Raw genomic sequence first — 20,322 nt, forward strand, 5'->3', positions numbered from 1 at the left:
GAGGTAACAGTGATTTATGAGGTTAAGGGATTTTTAACAGTAGTCCTCCCCTAAACTGTAGCTGTAACTGCCCCTAAATAGCTTCAGCAGGCTAAGCAAGAGGGGCGAGAGACCGGAGACCCTGAGACAGAGGACAGAAGAGTTAAGCAGTTTCTGTTTTGCAAGTGCTTTGCTGTACAACTTTGGGCAAATGATTTTATGCCGTCAGTTGGCAGTGGCTCGCATTCCCCTGCAGTAGCTGTTACAGTGCATTTCCTGGTTGGCTGTTTGAATGTGAGGGGATTCACTGAAATTAGTTTTTAGGAGTCTTTTAGCACATTCTGTGGATTTGAGTATGTATGTGGGAATACTTTCCTGAGAGTCACTGGACTTAGAAAACTTTTCTGTGTTTGCTTTGTAGTCCCTTCTTAGAATATACTTGGGACAGTATCTTCTATAAAGGAAATTTCTATCTCCTTTATTCCACATTATCTGCCAAGCTCTAATACCAAAGGGTTATTATTTTTAAAAGGACTCTTCTGTGACATAATAATTATTAAATAAATTGTGCTTCTTTTATAAACATATCCTAAGAATTTTTTTCCCCTTAATCTTTTTAGAAAATGTGCCGGAGGAACTTCGAGAACCATTTTACACTGATCAGTATGATCAGGAACACATCAAACCACCTGTTGTTAATTTGCTTCTATCGGCTGAACTATACTGTCGTGCTGGGAGTCTCATTCTCAAGAGTGATGCTGCGAAACCCCTTTTGGGCCATGATGCTGTAATCCAGGCTTTAGCACAGAAAGGTCTTTATGTTACCGACCAAGAAAAACTGGTAACTGAACGAGATCTCCACAAGAAACCCATACAGATGGTGAGTCTTTATTTATCCAAGATTACTTTGTTTGAAGTGCATACCTTTGAGTGTGAATTGTATTATAAAATGGAGTGAAATATGTTTTGAAATTGGATTGTCATCTCTGCCTAGAGTTTAAAGACTATCATTTTCTTATAAACTTCATTTCCACATGAAGGAAGATTTTAATAAACTATTTTGGAATGTTTGATGCCATTCTAATACCCAGGAGAAACCTTTACATTGTTTCTAGCTACTTTCAAGTGATTTTTATTTAATTTAAAAACTTATTTTTTCTATCATAGAGACTATCTAGAGGAGATAGAAAGTATACCCTTGATTTTATTCTCATTAGGAAAGAGGTGAGATTTTTTTTTTTTAAAGATTTTTTTTTTTTATTTATTTATTCGACAGAGATAGAGACAGCCAGCGAGAGAGGGAACACAAGCAGGGGGAGTGGGAGAGGAAGAAGCAGGCTCACAGCAGAGGAGCCTGATGTGGGGCTCGATCCCATAACGCCAGGATCACACCCTGAGCTGAAGGCAGACGCTTAACCGCTGTGCCACCCAGGCGCCCCAAGAGATGAGATTTTTAAGTGTTCGTTTACATGCTTGACTGACCTCTTGGTAAATTTCTGCATATCATATATTTTAGTTTATTTAATAACTATAAATTATTCTTGTGAATGAAGGGCTCTGAGCTGGCCTGTGACAAGCATGCGGGAGCTTTGTCATGCTAGTCTCTGGAGACAGATCCAAAGTTTAGGTTCATTGTATGCTGCTTCAGTCTGCTGTACTACTTTAGCTGGAGTTCACAAAATGCTGAGCATCATCAAGAATGGTATTAGAAGGAAAAACAGATTTGTACATTTGATTAAATCGTGCTCTTACATCAGACCAGTTGTAGAAGGGGAGAGATATATGTAGAAGAATATATTTAGAAATATATGAAATTATGAAGTTGAAGAAGGAAGAACAAAAATTAGTTTACCAAATCTAGTACTGAATGATGTGATGACCTACTTTCTGCCTGTTTTCCTTCTTCAAAAAAAAAAACACAACTATTTTGTTATGAGAAATAGAGAATAATGTCTCAAGAAAAATTTAGTTAATGAATTTATAGATTTATAATAGAATTATTAAGGATAACTGAGAATGTTTATTATCAGATATGAGATTTTCAGCTTTCATTGATGGCTTTAGATTCACCTTATGATTACCCTCTGATTTTTGTATGTCTGTGTTGGAAACGTATCATATATTGTGAATACTTTGCCAGCACCAGGGGTGAGCAGAATTCTACTTAGGTGTCCTAGCAGTATCTCACGTTCAACCTCTCTCCAATCGCTGCACTTGATTGGATGCTCCTGCTATGATTATTTCCACTTCCATTATTTCAAGGCCAAGTAGATCCTTATAAAGCACATCAATGACTCTGTGAATCTATGTTTGCTGAGTAGCTGCTCTTTCAGATACAGTTAGATCTGTTGGGTAACCTATTTTTACCTATTTTAGGTCCTCTTTAATAAGAAAACAACAACATTTTCTGGATTATTTTCCTAGTGCAGTTTGGTGCATGTAAAGATAAAACATGAAGATACTTGTAGAATTAATTTAAAAATGAGGAGTTTGGAAGACTGCTAGTTACATTACTGTCGAGTTTCTTTCACACTGTATTTGATCTTGGTGATAGCGGTGAACACGTTTAAATTCGATTGTAGGAAATGGTATTTAAAGACTGTGATTTAGGTGATACAGAATTGCTCTTTGTCTGGTTCTGACTTCTTTCTTTGGGTGTTTAGAACACTTCATGTTTGACTACGTCATCTTGACCCTTTGCAGTGTCACATTTATTGACCTGTGTTTTAAGTGTATACTTTCAGCTTTTGTCACAATTTGATTTAAAGCTGCTCAATTGCTGTGAAATTTTGATTGGTGACATTGTAATATTATATTACAATTTTTCTAAACCTATGTGAGAATATTTATCAGAGTCCTTAAAAACTTTGTTCCTTAAACTGTTTTGTTTGGTTTTAGAGTTAATAAGAGTAGTAAGCTTCACTTTTCTTTATCGTCTTGCTTTTTGGGAAGTAAAATGAAAAATAGTGTGTTTAGTTGCACTGAATATATTGATTTCCAGTCCTACCCCCTGCTTTTATCTCTAAATTGTCTTAGTACTTTTGGGATCTTTATTCCTTTTGGGAAAGTCACATGGTGATAACAAAAGTATCAACATAAGTATAAGGCAAGTTTGACTAAGCAGATTTTATTAATTTTGGGGTGGGTGGGGATTGGGAGGAATGCCTGTTTTTTGTTTGTTTTTTTTAATTGAGAACACATGTTGGAGAACATATGCTTTTTTTTTTATCACAGTGCTTTTACAGGCATGTTTTGAGAGTATAGCCTTTAAAATATTTTCTTCTGTATTTATATCAATGGGAAAATATTTTAGACACTGTGCTTTAAAGACAATTAGTAATTATAATGTATTAAGCTTCATTAAGTACATTATCTGTAGGATTGTGAGAAGGGATTGTAGTTATGGTCTGCCTATTTAATATTACAAATATGTGAGTAAAAGATAAATGCAGATAATACACAGTTATGGTGCTGAAATGCATACTGTTCCAAGAACTAAACTTAATGTGTGCTTCAGTCAGCATTAAGTGTATGACTGAGTAGTTACCAGAGGAAGAGTTGTATACATTAAAATCACAGGGGAACATCTTTCAACTGAAAGTATGCTGTAGCCCAAATCACGTTATCTATCAAATTATTTGTGACAACAATACTGGTGTCTAGGATGATGTGAAAATTAAGGGACTTGTAGCAAATGGAGTCAGATACTGAAAAAAATAGCTTAAGTGTACAGAGAAGATTTCGAACTTTCTTGCATAGCGAAATGAATTTGCATGTGTATTACATTCAGTATCACCAGGATAGGCTGGGAGATTTGATCAGTGTCATAAAATCTTAAATTCATAGAATTTTATATCCAGAAAGAACTTTAGAAATCAGAAACCAGTATGTATAAAACTTTCCAGTGTTGAGGAACTTGGGGAACATGAGTACCTGGAAACTTTGAATAGATTCTCCAGTCCTCTTGTCAGAACTGTGACATTAGTACCTTTAGAAGAGGAGTTTAGATATGTATTTTTCAACAGGTGTTCTGGGTGATTTTTATGATCAAGAATGTATGGGAAATTTGATCTGATCCAGAGTCATTTTATGTATGTGATAATTATTTAGAGAGGTTAAGTGATTTGCCTAAGGTAGAAGTGTTACAAATTAGCAAAACTAAAATTAGAATCTGAATGTGCTAGAATTGTTACTTTCTAATTTACAGTGCTATTATCTGAAGCAAATTTATGCACTTAAATATTCAAAGTCATGTTTACTCAGCTGTCTAAACTGTAGTCTAGTTACGAATTAAACTCTTGGTTGTGAATCAGCTTTCCATCCATGTTTGCATATATGGGAAATAAGAGTTGATATTTGTAAAAGTCAGTTATTTAAGTGTGTGTGTGTGTATAGTATGTGTGGTTTGAAATAGATTGATTTTCATATGATTGCAAAATAACATTTTTAAATCAAATCTTGTTTTGGGACAATCATTATTATATAAACAAAAAATTTATTTTGATGTGCTTTCTTTTAATGACTACCAAAAAAAGATTGAATATCCTGTTTGTTTAATGGAAATTAAAGTGGGCTGTTAGGTCATTTGATAACTAAGGCATAAAATGTTCTCTCATGAAGTGTCAGTATTGCTTATGGATGTTTTCGGATATTCAGAAAATATAAGCTAAAAAGTTGTACATTTGTGCTACTGGCCAGTAAACTGCTTTGTTATAATGGAGGGCCAGTAAAGCTGTGGTTAAAACATAGATGATGAAAATGTTTTTTTACTCTCAAGAAGGATGTTCCCTATATGTAAAGAAGTGTTACTTCATTTTATCACATTTGATCTCAGGGTTGTAAGTTTGAGAGCCCCAGGTTGGGTGTAGAGATTACTTAAAAATAAAATCTTTAAAAAAAAAAATCCCATGTTCTTAACCACCACATTTTTTTTTTTTTGTCTTTGAGTAATAGGAAGGTAATTGGAATAGGATACCAAGAATAGGTAATAGGAAAATGGGAAGTGGAGAGGTAGAAGGAAGAGAAATGGCATGCTACCAGAAAATCTGCCTGGTGGTTTGAAATCTTGGTAATTTGTCCGCACTTCTTTTCAGAGCAATTTACCCATAGTTCCTGTCTTGAAGGTCACGTTAATTCCGTGTGCTACGAGTAACTGTAGCCTTTGACTTGTTTGTTAATAGATGATGAGCAGAGTTATGACAGAGTCTGTCTGGGTGGATGTGAGTTTCTTGATTTTAATAATGTACAAGGTAATTCCCTTGTTACCATTATTTTTGCTGGATATATGAAAGGTGTTGACAACAGAGAAGCTGATCTCAAGAACATTGTGCTGTTCCTTTTTTCTTTGTCTTCCTTGCTGACCTTCTCCAATATATTGGTCTTGTTTGGCAGCTATTCTTAGGGATTTCCACGGTGCCATCATCTTACTTAAAAAATTTTCCCCCTATTTAAGAAGATTAAAAATTGCGTGTTAGAGGAAGAGAATTATATAAATGTAAGCATTGCAATAGTAGTTGAGATATTAATTTCTGGTCACCCTTGTATAATAATGCCTTGCAGAGTTACAAGCAGCACTTGTCTGTAGAGGGTTTTTACCCATGGTGCTCGATCTCAATTTTCTCTATCCTATTAATCATGTACCTAATTTGGATTCCATTATTTCTAGGTAACATATACACCTTAGTTATCAATTCATGTTATCTTTTGATATTTTACAACCATGTTTATTATATTTGTAATAATTTATTTAGAACTCCAGGTTTACTTTCTCATAGGAATATAACTTGATGACTGGTGTTTATTTTGCCAGATGATCTCACAGAAGCCTTTTTATATTTATAATAAAACTGAACTCAGTCAGGCTTTTTTTTTTTTTAACTTATTTAGTTTATAGAACTTCTGCTTTGTATTGTGTATTTTCTGCTGTGATTAAAGAGTTTCTGCCCTTCAGGGTCTTGCTTTCTACTGGGGATTATAGAAGAAAAACCAAATTATAATACATGTCTTTTAGGTGTACAGAGGCACCAAACTTAGTCCTACTCTTATGCTGAGTTTTGAAGGAATATACCAGGGAGGCAAAGACGGACATGTTATAAGGTAGTGTATATGAAAGTATAACAGGATGTTAAAAGGGAGTGTGAGAGCATCGTGATATGCTTAGGGAAAAACAAGGAGTTTGGTTGTAGCTTTAGAATTAAGTATGTGTTAGGGAGCAATGAGAAATGAGACCAGAGAGTTAGATGGGAACAGGGCATGAATGACCTTTTATGTCATGCCAAGTGTGTACTTTATCCTGAAATGATAGATAGCCATCTAGCATAGGGTTTTAAACTAGAGAGGATACCATCAGGCTTGTGTTACAGAAAGTCAGTTGGGTGGTATTGTGAAAGAGATGGCACTTAGGAGGCTGTTAAAATAGCCAGGGACCTGAAGCAGAGGCCGTTGACATGCAGAAGAGAGTTCGTTTGGGAGAAGCATTTTTGAGATAGAATTGAGGTGATTTTTGACTCATCAGAGCTGGGAAATGAAGCTAGAATAGGACTGGCAAAAAGATTTTATCCCTTATGCCAACTCTGATTAATAGGTGGTTAACTACTAGAAGCTGGGGAAAAAAATAGCTTCTTGGTTTCACTCTGTTCTTCTGGGAGGCTCAGGGTCTAGATGTTAGCTTCCCCATTCTCTGTTGCTCCTGGTGCTTGTGAACCCTGATATTCTTATTTAATAATGATAAAAAACTAAAACCCAGGGGCACCTGGGTGGCGCATTCATTAAGCGTGTGCTTTTGGCTCAGGGCGTGATCCCGGCGTTCTGGGATCAAGCCCCACATCAGGCTTCTCTGCTAGGAGCCTGCTTCTTCCTCTCCCACTCCTCCTGCTTGTGTTCCCTCTCTCACTGGCTGTCTCTCTCTGTCAAATAAATAAGTAAAATCTTAAACTAAAACCCAAAATAAGTAAAGGGTCAGCATTATAGTTTAAAAATCTTGAACTGATATTCTTAAATCTCTTATTTTTGATGAGAAAGATAAAGGTGACTCTGTCTTATCCTAAGTTTCTCTTTTCTTCTTAGTTCCTTTTGGAAAAAAAGGGTTGTATATAAGTGAAAGTGGGTCTCTCTGTGTACAGAGAAATGAAATACTCATTTTGTTAGAATATCCTGTTTTTTAGTTTATGTTATTCTTATATATTTATCACAAAGATGGATGGGAATTCCTTGATATAATAAACTTAGTTCTACTTTGTACACTAGGTGAGGCATTCGTGATGAAGTAGATGATCTTTGCCCTGAAGATGCTCTTGGAGGACGTTAGGGGTTATATGGGATCAAAGAGTTGCAGTGTGGAGACTTGTCTAGACTTGTGGGGATGAAATGAGGTATGAGCAGAATTGAGCATACTTGACAAATGTTAGTTTTTAATGCAATGTATGAGAGAGGTCGTAGTGTTCCTGTTGTATATAGGTGAGGAAACTGACATCCCCAAAAGGTGCATCAATTTGCCCAAGGCCAAACAGGTGATGAAACACGATGCTAGGATTTAAACTTGTATCTGCTGCCTCCAAAGCCATGCTTAGCCCATTTACGCCAGATGGCTTTTCAAAAAATCTAGCTAAGCAAACAAATAGGAAAAAAGTGAGATTGTATGTGGAATCTAAAAACAAACAAAAAAACCCAACAACAACAAAAAAACCAAGCATATAAAGATACAGAGGACAGATTGGTGGTTGCCGGACGCAGCAGGTAGGTATGGGCCAAAGGGTTGAAGAGGGTCAAAAGGCACGAACTTAGAGTTATAAGTAAGTCATGGGGATGTAATGTAAAACGTGGTAACTACAGTTAATAATACTACAATCCATATTTGAAACTTCCTAAGATAGTAAATCTTAAAAGTTCTCCTCACAAGAAAAAAATTCTGTAACTGTGTATTGTAACAAGTGTTAACTAAACTTACTGTGACCATTTCACAATATTGTCATTATGTTATGCACCTGAAACTAATATGTCAATTATACCTCAGTTAAGAAAATACTGTTTCTATGGTGCTTAATCGTTTACGATGCATTTACACTTTTTTTTTTAAACACCCAGAAAAGATAAATAGGGTAGTTGTTATCATTTCCTTTTGACAAGTGAGGAAACCTTATGGATAGATTGATTGATTTTTTAAGATTTTATTTATTTATTTGACGGAGATAGAGACAGCCAGCGAGAGAGGGAACACAAGCAGGGGGAGAGGGAGAGGAAGAAGCAGGCTCATAGCAGAGGAGCCTGATGTGGGGCTCGATCCCACAACACTGGGATCACGCCCTGAGCTGAAGGCAGATGCTTAACCGCTGTGCCACCCAGGCGTCCCTGGATAGATTTATTTAATAAGATACTTATTTAGTTTCTTCTGACAGGTATAGAAAGAGGCAGTGAATAGATCATGATCAAATTGCTAGTTAGTGACAGAGCAGAGGTGGTTCCCAGGTCTTCCTGACTCCTAACCCAGTGTTTATTCTACAAATACATTGCGCTGCCATCCTTTTTCCTGTCCTTGTGGATTATGATCTGCATTGATTCTGGGGAGACCCACAGAGAATGTCAGCATGAAGTAGGATGTCACACGGAGAGTGTGCAGCAATGAAGGGGAATCCCAAGAATAAGAATAGTAGGGAGAAGAGGGAATTGTTTTGGTCACCGACTGAGGGTCCTGTCTTAGACTGTTCAGGTAACAAAATACCGCAGATTGAGTAATTTAAAAATAAATTTATTTTTTACAGTTTTGGAAGCTAGAAAGTCCAAGATCAAGGATCAGGATGGTTGGGTTCTGGTGAAGGCCTCCTTCTGGGTTGTAGACTACCAGTTTCTCATTGTGTCCTCACATGGTGGAAAGGGCAGGGATTTCTCTGGAGCCTCTTTTATAAGGGCATTAATCCCATTCATGAGGGTATAGCCCTCACGACCTAATCATCTGCCAGAGGCCCTGTCTCCTGATACCATCGCCTTGGGCATTAGAATTCTAACATACGAATTCTGGGGGAGCACAAACATCCAAACCATCGCAGGTGCTCTTTTCTCAGGTAAGGGATGCAGCTCATTTAGTGACCACTAACATATAAAGTTACAGATTTAAAGAAATAGAGTGATTCACTTTGCAAAATAGTGTTTTAATTTAAAAAATATTTTAGGTTTCATTTTCACAATTTCCCTGGTTTAAGATAAATCTTGGTTTAAAAAAAATAGGACTTATAATAACTAAGAATACATGTGAAATGAAAAATGTTTATTATAATGTTCAGTGTATGTTTAAGTTTTGTTCTTATATAAAATCTAGGTTCTCCTGTATCTTTTTTCTAGCTTTATTGCCAAAAATTGCATATATTTATGGTGTACAACGTAATGTTTTAGTGTACATATTCATCGTATATATTTATCATATCGAACCAAGTATTGTGTCTCGTACAGTAAGGGCTCAGTAAATGAAGTGTTACTTTCTGGCCAGAAAGATGAGATATTTTAGACAAATTGAGATGGTGGACAGTTTCTTATTTACCCAGAGACCATGTGTATGCATCTTACCGTGCTGCTGGCCATTGCTGATTTATCCAAGGGTTGAGATACCTGATGCATGGTGGGCTAATTGGACTGTTTACTGAGAATCTGAAAACCCAATGGAGAGAGAATCACAGCACAGTGATAGCAGGTGGTTGGAGCCACCCCATCTTACCAAGGTGGTACCCTAGGTGGAAGTCTGTGAACTCCGAGGCCGAGGGAGCTGGCGCTGCTCAGTTTCTGTCCTTCCTGAGCTTAGTGGTTCAGCTCTTCCATAGATGCTGTAAACCACTCTAGTGCCCTCCCAATAAGCCCCAATATTTGTTTAAGTTAGCATAGTTAATTCGGCATTTATATTCTTTTGCTTGCTATTAAAAGAACTGTAGCTAAACATTAAATAAAGAAAAAGCCATCCATTGATTCTGCCCCCCCCCCCCCCCCCCCCACACATTTTAGCTGTAAAGTTTAACAGCTGAAAGACCCTGGCAATCGTTTGGTCTGGAGTTCTGAAATTCTTTTGACTGTGACTCACGGAAGTACATACTGCAAATGTATTTACCACACCTGGTTTACTTAGTACACATATATTATAGAAACGAAAGTATTTATCATTTTAACTTGATTTTTGTTCTATTCTAGTTAGAAAAATATTAGTTATGACTAACTGAATTGACTTCATATATGACCCATGAAGTGGGTTATAAGCCCACATTAAAAACCAATTTAGTTAAATTGCTTTATTTTCTAGAGAAGAGCAGTAAATGATGGTGTTGGTATTGAAAACTAAGTACACACCCATGTTTTTCTTAAAATTGTATTTTAATATGCAATTACCAATAGCTTCTATCTGTTTTAATGAAAAGAACTGTAGGAATAGAGTTTGTATGTGGACTTGCCTCCTTAAGATTTATTTTATCTAATTTCTGTGGTGTACTGCTGTCAGATGAATTTTCCTGAAATGACACTTTGATAGCTGTCTTATTTCCCAATTCAAAAAATTTTAATCATTTTATTTGACTGGAATACACTACAGTTTCACGTGCAATTCCTCTTTTTTTTTTTTTTTTTTGGTTTGGCTTTTCAGAGTTAGCATCTAATGATGATGGAAAAAAATTGCTTCAAACTTTGTCTATAAAATATATAACTTTTTCAAATGTTTTTTTGTTAGTGAGGTATAATTGACATATTACATAATGGTTTGTATTTGTATGTATTGTGAAATAACCACAGTAAGTCTAGTTAACATGTGTCACCATACGTATTTACATACTTTTTCTTGTGATGAGGGCTTTTGAGATTTACTCTTAGAACTTTTAAATTTACAGTGCAGTACTATTAACTCTAGTCACCATGCTGCGTATTACATCCCCATGACTTATTTAAGTCATGTAAGTTTATACCTTTTGAACCCCTTCACCCATTTCACCTACTCCCCACCCTCCACCTCTGGCAACTACCTATTTGTTATCTGTATCTCCGAGCTTGTTTTTTTGTTATTGTTACTTTTTAGGTGTCACATATGAGTGAGATTGTATGATATTGGTCCTTCTCTGACTGATTTCACTTAGCATATGCCCTCAGAGTTCATCCACGTTGTCAGAGTTGGCAAGATTTCATTCTTCTTTTATGGTTGAATAATATTCTGCATGTGTGTCTGTGTGTTTTCACATTTCACACTTTTTTTATCCATTGATGGACACTTGGGTTGTTTACCTATTTTGGTTATTGTAATATTTACAATATTGATGCTGTAGTGAACATGGGAGGGCATATATCTTTTCCAGTTAATGTTTTGATAACTCACTTTGGAATAATGAAAGTTTTATATTCTTTTTGTTTGTAATCTTCATAGCTCATTCAAAGTAGCAAAAACTAAGATACTTAAGAAGTTGTCTGATATTATAGACCTGCCAGCAGTAATTTTTGTTGTTTACTGAAGATGAATTAAACATCTATTAACTAGGGCTTTTCATCTTTTTTAAAACAGCAAAAAAGATAACTATTCATTATAGATTACTAAACTTCTTCAGTAGGTGGTACAGTAAAGGTGGTTTGTATTTATATAGGATACATAATTATTGCTATATAATTATATATACGCACATATATAATTAGAGCACAAAGATTGAGATGTTTTGGTAGGTTTGATGCAGAAATGTAAATTTTTCTAATTTGCACAATTGCAGTCCATTGCTGTGGAGCAGTGGGTGGTCATAGCAGTTGTCTGTAGCCATCTATACCCCCAGTCTGTGTTGAACAGATTGATCTCCCACCTCAACCCTATGATACCAACCCATTTTTGCAGCTTGGTAGATTATAGCAGTTTAATAAATTGTTTTTAGCTCACGTCAGTGATATGATTTAAAGAAAGAAAACAGATGGTCATTAAAACAAAGATTTTAAAAAGTGCTCCATTTGGATACTTGCTTATGTTCATACACCTGGATAAATGAGCTTCTATAACAAAAAGAAAAAAATCTTTGTCATTCGGATTCCTTGTGAACCTGTAGTGTTCTGTGGTTGAAAAGGGGGTTACGGTGAGCTGTTACAAAGTGAGATATGTTACAAAGCTGTCCCAGGGGTCCATCTTTCTTTTCAGGAAGTTCTTTTAATAAACTTGCTGGCATGTAAGAATGCCGATTATTGTTTTCCTGAATTTATACATTTTACTTTGTTGATAAGTAAACAAATTTAAAAAAGGTAACTTTAGAGAATGGTAAGGACTATGAAGAAAGTAAAAGCAGGATAATGGGATCGAGTGATCTGAGGCGATTGTGTGCTATTCTCTTTAGTTAGAATGGTTAGGGGCATCCTTACACAGAGCGTATTTGAGCAGAGATGTACATGAGGAGGAGCCAGTTAGGCAAAAATAAGGGGGAAAGAGCATAGCTGACAGAACAAACTCAAAGGCCCTGAATTGGTGGGTCATCCACAAAATAAATAAACTTCATGTCTGGATGATAAGATTCCTAACAATTTCCTGGAGGGAACATTTTCAGGAATTAAAGTTTTAGGGTTACATTTATTTACCATAAAGTTATATAATTTGTACAATATGAAATACTGATTTCTTTCAGTAAATATTTGTTGAAAATTTTTTTGGGCCTGGGCAATGGGATGCAGTAATGAGAAGATAGACCAAGTCTTTGCTTTCATAGAAGTAATATTTTAGTAGCAAAGACAAACAGTAAAAAGCTAAACAGATCATAACAATTTCAGACAGTGGCAAATGCTGTGAAGAAGATAAATCAGAAAGAAGGGGCTAGAGGAAGTGGAACGTGCTATTTTCATAGGAGGTGGTTAGGGAAGTCCTGTCTAGAGAGCTGACATTTGAACTGAGACCCAAACACTAGAAGGACAAGCATGTGAAATCTGGGAAAAGAACATTCCAGGCAAAAGGAACAGTAAGGTTAGCGGCCTTGATGTAGGAGTGAGTTTGGTACGTTTCAGGAACTGAAGGCCACTGAGGTTAGCCATGAACAAGATTGATAGAGTAGATAGAGATAAAGATTGTAGCCAAAGCAGGTAGAGCCCTGTAGACCATGATAAGAAGTTTGAATTTTATTCTGTGCATGGAAATCATTGGAGGATTTTAAGTAGGGCAAGGAGTTTGATTTGGTTTACTTCTTAAAAAGTAAATGCTTTCAGGTTGCTTTGTAGATAGTGGATGTAGAAGGTGAGGTGGGGGGAAGTGGGGCGGGGTGAGGCAGCTGAAGAATCAGGAATTATATTTCAGACCTGTTGGGTTATCAATGCCTTCTGGCTGTCAGGTAGTTGAATATATGAGTCTGAAGTTCAGAAGTCCTATGTAGAGATTTAAATTTGAGCGTCATCAGCGTTTGAAGTTCATGGCCTGAAGGAAAGCACTTAGGAAAAGAAGGTGGGTAGATAATCATTAAAAGCCATTATAGTAATTATAGTGTAGCAGAGAAGCTTCCCTTCTTAGGGCGTCAGTGTTTTAGTAATAGTAACGTCATAGTAAGACAAAATAATTTGAGAAAAGACTGGACAACATATGTGTGATAACTTCAGTAAGTACAAAGTGCTATATATTAATATAAGATCAGTATTCCTTGCATGATGAAACAGTAAATTATTAGGTAAGGACATTCAAAAGCTTCTTCCTAATATCAAAAAGTTCTGCCAAACTTTTTTGAAAAAATTAGTTGTTTTGGGTGTTAAAAATGCAAGAAGTTGGGTGCTCTTATCACAGTATTTGCTCAGGGAGCTCAGAAATGATTGTCTTGTTCTTTGACTAAGACCTCAGGTTGGTTTATGAGAAATACTTGAAAGAAAAAGCAGAAAAAAGGAAAGCAAGACAAATCATTTTAGCGTCAGCTCAGGTTTGGTTCTTAGCCCCCAGTGCAGAATTTTGGTAAGCTACGCTGAACCAAGTAAAAGGGCTCTTTTTGTCCTCCATTACATTGGCCTAGAACCAAGTAGTAATAAGATGTCCTTTATGTTCCTGTAACAGCCAGACGTGGGACTTAACTATTCTAGTAGGGTCAATGGCTATCCTGCCTGTTTCAGTTGAGAGTAGAAGGGAGAATCCTGGGTGAGCATGCAGGGAGGGGAGGAGAAAATAGAGAACTGGTCAGTGGTGGGAAGAATGGGAGAAGTTGGGTTAGAAGCAGAAGGAGGGACGGACAGTGAGAACTAAAGGTGGGGAAAGGAGGAGCTGGAGTGAGGAGAAGACCAGGTCCAGGTAGGTGCTGCTTTATAGCCCCGTTACTTGGAAAACCTTTAAAGGAGAGAGAAAGAACTTGCATTTCTCATAGATCCTCTTAGTGTCTTACTGGTCATAGGAAAGAGAGAATAAGAGAAGGATGAGTGGCCTTTTCTCTTGAGGGAGCAGGTCCTGGGCTCATGAACACTGCAGCCACATGGACAGATGACAGACAAGAGGCCACGCATGACTTGGTGCTGACCTTAATATTTAAATACACCATCCCTGCAAAACGTGGGGGCCCAGTCAGTGTTTTGGAGTCTGTTTCTTACCACTATTTCTTTCTCGGGTATAGCGTAAGGGGAAGGATGGGTTTGCTCAGAAGAGAGTATTTCCTTTTCCTTAAGCCAAAACTTTGTGATTAAAAGGATTCAGATTTTCAATTTTGTCTATATGATGAAGCCTCTTCAAAAACACACTTAAAGTTAGTTGGAAGACACATGGTGAGACATCTTATCTAATAATATAATATCTCCACCTTTTTTTTTTTTTATTTATTCGATAGAGATAGAGACAGCCAGCGAGAGAGGGAACACAAGCAGGGGTAGTGGGAGAGGAAGAAGCAGGCTCACAGCAGAGGAGCCTGATGTGGGGCTCGATCCCAGAACGCTGGGATCATGCCCTGAGCGTGAAGGCAGACGCTTAACCGCTGTGCCACCCAGGCGCCCCTATAATATCTCCACTTTTAAAAAAAAATTTTATTTTTATATTTTGAGAGAGAGACAGAAAAGGAGAGAGCATGAGCAGGCGGAGAAGCAGACTCCCCTCTGAACAGGGAGCCCAACTTGGGGCTTGATCCCAGGACTTTGAGATCATGACCTGAGCCGAAGGCAAACGCTTAACCGACTGAGCCACCCAGGCATCCCAGTCTCCACTTTTTCTTTTAGTGTTTTGTTTTTATTGAGATATAACTGATACACACACACATATTTTAGGTGTACATCATAATGATTTGATATATGTATATATTTTGAAGTGATTACCATGTTCAGTTTTATCTCCATTATTGAGACTTTTGTTTCTCTGATAAGTGAAGAAAGATGGTGCTGATATACTACAAGTACCAAACAGCTTTACCTGTTAGAGCCTGTTTTTGGAAACTTTTAGAAGTCATTTTTTGGAAAAGGTGGATTATACATTTTAGTGTGTGTGTGGGTGTGTGTGTGTGTGTGTGTGTCAAGGTAAATGTCCTCAAATCAAATTCTTAATAGGGAAAAAAATGTCAACTACTTTATAGTTGTTCCTCCTAAGCAAGGCTAACGGAAAGTGTGCTCTTTATTACAGAATCAGTTTCACAAAGACGGGGCCATGATGATCATGTTTGTCATATTTCCAGCATCTGGCCCAGAGAAGATTCTGAATTGGTGAAGGATTAAGAGATGTTAGTGAATATTTAAATTGAGAATTAAGTGTATTTTGAAAGGGAAGTAATTTATGATTACAAGAGAGTAGCGAATATTTGGTTTTGATTTTGTTTTCCTACAGATTTGAGTAGAGTGAGCTGTCATTATTCCTAAAGTACATACTTACTAAGCTTCCAGTATTAGCTGTTCTGGAGGAGGCTCCTGAACTCATGGAATTTATAATAGAATCTGATTAAGTGATTAAGTTGTTAGCTTTCTACTTTTTCATTTTAACATAATAAGTGTCTCTGCTTTCAAATAATCATGGGGAATAGAGTATATAGACTTTTGGTTTCTGTTAGCTCACTTGCTGACTCCCCTTTGCTTTTTATGTTCAGCTGTGGTGTTAAAATATAACAATTAATATAGGTATATCTAATCACCTTGATGTACTCTTAAACTTCTTATACTTTTATATGTCAATTATACTTCAGTAAAGCTGAAATTTAAAAAAAAAATTAACAATTTGTTTCATATTTACACCTGAATTTTTACCAGTTTGTTTTCTTGAAGTGAAACATGCCTATTAATACTAAGGATGTATTTTAGAAACTAAATCCAATAGATTTTAGATTTTTGCTCATATTCTTTCATTATGTAATTGCATTGGATTGACCTAGAAATATTTCAGTTATAAAAGTTGATTCAGAGTTTTATTGCATTTGGCCAGTGCCATTTTTTGTAAGAGTAGATAAAATTTAGAGAGTAGCAAATGATCTATGGCTTCTGCTCAGTTGCCCTGCACAAAATGATGAATGATGCCAGTCAGCTTCTTTACCTCAGAAATCTGAACAAATCATGGGAGGAATTTACTTGTTAGCAAATTTGGAAATAAAGCAGAATCCTGACGTAGAGCTAGGGCTGGAGGAGCCATGGCAAACTATGTTGCTAGTTTTTAAGGCTTCATAACCATCTTTCCATATTAATGAATATAGATACATACAATCATTTCTGAAGGCTTCGCAATACCCTGAGGCATGAAAATACCACAAAATTTATTTGCCTAATCCTTTGTTGATGGATGTTTTGGACCTTTTTGTACCAAAGGGTTTTTAAGCAAAACAATGACATGATCAGAGTTACATTGTAAAAATATAGAAATAATGAGGCTATGTTACCTAGACTAAGCAAGCTGAGTATATATTGTAGTGACCTTTATGAGATAGGGAAGAGAGGAGAGGAGGGAATTGAAGTGCGGCAAATGGCCATGGTAGAGTGAGTACGTAATTTAGTTGGGGACAGCTTTAAGTTTCAGATGCCTTCCCACCATCCACTAAGAAGAGATGCCCAATGAAGTGTGGGCTGAAGATAGAGATTTGGGAATCACCTGAGTAGTAATAGTTAGTCGAAGCCATGGGATTGAGATGCCATGGGGGGGATGTTTTAGAATAAAAAGAGGAGGCCATGAATAGAAGCACAAATATTTTAGTAATGCTTCTGACTGTGGAGAACAGTCAGAAGTGTAGGATAAAGAATTGAACAACTCTGAGTAGTACCAGAGTCTTTTTGATCTATATGATATCTGTTTTCTTAATTTTTCTGCCAGTTTGCTAGTTAATAATTTTTTTGGTCTTGTATCTCAGATACGGAAAATATCTTAAGAGTCTGTTTAATAAATACAGAACATCATGATATATTTAGGGGGCTCCCATAGATTTTTCTAAAGTAGTTTTAAAATAAAAACTAAAAGTATCTTTTCTTTTAATATAAAATTTTGAGGTATACAGGTTTAGAAATTCTTTGGATATTGTGACATTTTAATTAATTGTAATACCGTGCCTTGGTACCACTTGTCTAAAATAAGCTTTTCCTTGGGCGCCTGGGTGGCTCAGCAGGTTAAGTGTCCAACTCTTGATTTCTGCTCAGGTATGATCTCAGGGTTGTGAAATCGAGCCCTGCATTGGGCTCTGCACTGAGAGTGGAGCCTGCTTAACTTCGTCTCTCTCCCTCTGTCCCCCCAACCCCGGCTCATGCGCATACACACACACACTCTCTCTCTCTCTCTCAAAAACTTCAAAAAATAAATAAGTAAAATAAGCTTTTTCTTTCCGTCTTTAATAGAGTTTATGCCATAGCAGTAGCTTCCATGTAATTATAATATTACTGGAAAAGGCCTGAAAATGCAAGGAATACTAATTTTTTCAGTCTTTCTTTTGTTAAATAGCATTTTAATTAATAGCATTTAATGAATTTTTAGTGATCTAAATTAGAATTTAGGTTTAATAATGCCAATAGTTAATGATTCATTAGTAAATAAATGTTTTAATGGATTTATATATATCATGGTCTACCAAAATTATAGAGGTGGCATTTTATGTGGCAGTACTTGTCTGTTTGAAAAGTCAGTGCTAGTAAGGTGTTGCCAGCCGAGGGGATAAAAAAATTTGACAGTCCTGATGTCTTTACATTTTTTTTTCACCTTAGAGTTCACAGAGTGAATCTTTGACAGTTTATTGTAGGTAGGAGCATTTCTTGAGAGTTATGTCAACAGGTTATTTTGGGGGGCAAGGAAAATAATTGCTTCATTGCTGATGAGCGTCCATTTAAAGCACACTGGTTCATAAATTTGAACTTTTTTCAAGTGTGCATACATTTCCCTGCCAGTTAGCTGGTGAGGTACCTCCTAGATCTTCAGCTCTTTATTTTTTCTGATAGCTGCAGCTTTGTGGGCTCTGGTCAGTGTCTATGTGTAGAGGCCATGTGGCCGTCTTAGGGAAAGTGTGATCTTTTAGTTCCACACTGTGGTGTGTTAATCTGGGCACTGCTTGCCAACAGGCATTCGTCTAGAAGGAAGTGGGTCCCTCCAGATACTTGGTAGGTTGGAGAAAAGGTATTCGTACTTCTTACTGTGCTGTTTGAGTTTCTGCCATAGCTGTGTTCAAATGTTGTGAAACTTTCCCTGTTGTTATTCAGTTTTAAATTGTCTCGTATATTCTACAAACCTAGGATGAGTAGCTACTTTTAAGGGAGGCATCATGACCTTCCTTTTTCTTTCTCATTGATAGTGTTGGGAAATGAAGCCCGACTGGGTGGTAGAGCCAAGTTAGAGAACAGCTATGATTGTGTCGCAACCTTATGTTTCTTTTTTTTTTCTGGTAAAGTGAGTACTGTCAGGAGCATTTTTCATACACACCCAGCTGAAAGAAATCTGCTGACAAACTTCTTTTCAGGCGATTTTTTCATTGTTAAGGGGAGCCTTTACTGATGCTTATTTTTATATGATAAAGCATATTTCAGTGTATTTTACGTAGCTTGTTTTAGATTTTGAGATTTGAAGCAATTTTTGACTCAGCATCACATATGCTTGGGAAACTTTCAAATCTGGAAAGCTGTAAAGTACAAACATACTTTGAAGTACCCCATATGTGACTGGTTAAAATATACTAGGGATGTCATACTGGTTAGCAAATGAAAGAACATAGCTGTCATTTTACATTGTTGGCATAAAGTAGCAGCAATTATGTTGAGTGGTGGTGGACAAGCCTGAGCTGCCATATATAAACTATCATAAAAATAAATCTTGCCCAGGTCACTATGGTTAGGACATTTGGAAAATATATATGTCTGTACTTAAATCTTGATTTGTTGGATGTAATAGTCTATTTTTTTTTTCATAAAAACCTGGTTTTATTTTCTTGGTGGTTATTGTTTTTTTCCTGCATACATGTCTTTGATGGCTCATTGGCAACTCCTTTCTTAATGGACCAGGCACATGAAGGTGATACTATAGAAATCTCCTAATTATTGTTCCTTAAAATATTAATCGATATAACATTTGTTTGGGAAAGCATAAAAATAAATGATGACAATGAAGTTTGAAGATTATCTTTAACAAATAGACAATTCTGTAGGTTAATCCCATTGTCATACACTGTATAATACCTTAAGTATAAAAACACTGTAACCTTTATATCAGTAGAACGTTTTAGAATACTCTGATGTACACCTTATGTGATGGATGCCTTGTGAGGTGAGAAATAGGTAAGGTATTATCCACATTTAACAGAGGAGGATGAAACTCAGTGAAGTCTGAATGACTTCCTAAGGCCAGATCTTTCTTTTTAAAAATCAACTTTGTTGAGGCTAATTTAAAGATAATAAAATATATCTATTTGAAGTAAATAGTTTTGAGTTTTGACAAATGTATGTATTCATGTAAGTACTAGTCCAGTTAAGATATAAAATGCTTTTATCACCCCCCAAAATTCCCTTGTATCTCTTTACTGTCAGCCCCTCATCCCACTCTAGGCATCCATTAATCTCCTTTCTGTCACTATAGATTAGTTTTGCCTGTGCTAGAATTTCATGTAGATGAAAGCATAATGCATGAACTGTATTTATTTATTATTTTTTTGAGAGAGAGAGGGAGAGCACATGTGCTCCAAGTGGAGGGGGGAGGGGCAGAGGCAGAGGGGAAGAGAGAATCTTAAGCATGTTCTACACCCAGCGTGGAGCCTGATAAGGGGCTTGATCCCAGGACCTTGAGATCGTGACCTGAGCCGAAACCAAGAGTTGGATGCTTAAGCAACTAAGCCACCCAGGTGCCCTACATGAACTCTTTTTGAATTGGATTCCTTTGCTCATATTTTTGAGATTCATACATATTGTTATGTGTAGTTTTTCCCTTTTTATTGTTTTGTATTATTCCATTGTATGAATACCACAATGTGTTTATTCATTCACCTG

General features: G+C 36.5%; 1 protein-coding gene across 5 annotated transcripts in view; it reads left to right on the plus strand.

Moving 5' to 3' along the window:
• The window catches only part of CAMSAP2 (calmodulin regulated spectrin associated protein family member 2), a 111,123-nt gene that overhangs the window by 20,010 nt on the left and 70,791 nt on the right, over positions 1 to 20,322 (plus strand). For all 5 annotated transcript variants that reach the window (XM_019794520.2, XM_034667000.1, XM_019794522.2 and 2 more), the window contains exon 2: positions 600 to 859. In XM_019794520.2, coding sequence (XP_019650079.1) covers positions 600 to 859 — 260 coding nt within the window. The remainder of the gene's footprint in view (positions 1 to 599; positions 860 to 20,322) is intronic.

Source organism: Ailuropoda melanoleuca, chromosome 8, assembly GCF_002007445.2.
Source record: "Ailuropoda melanoleuca isolate Jingjing chromosome 8, ASM200744v2, whole genome shotgun sequence".
Taxonomy (NCBI): domain Eukaryota; kingdom Metazoa; phylum Chordata; class Mammalia; order Carnivora; family Ursidae; genus Ailuropoda; species Ailuropoda melanoleuca.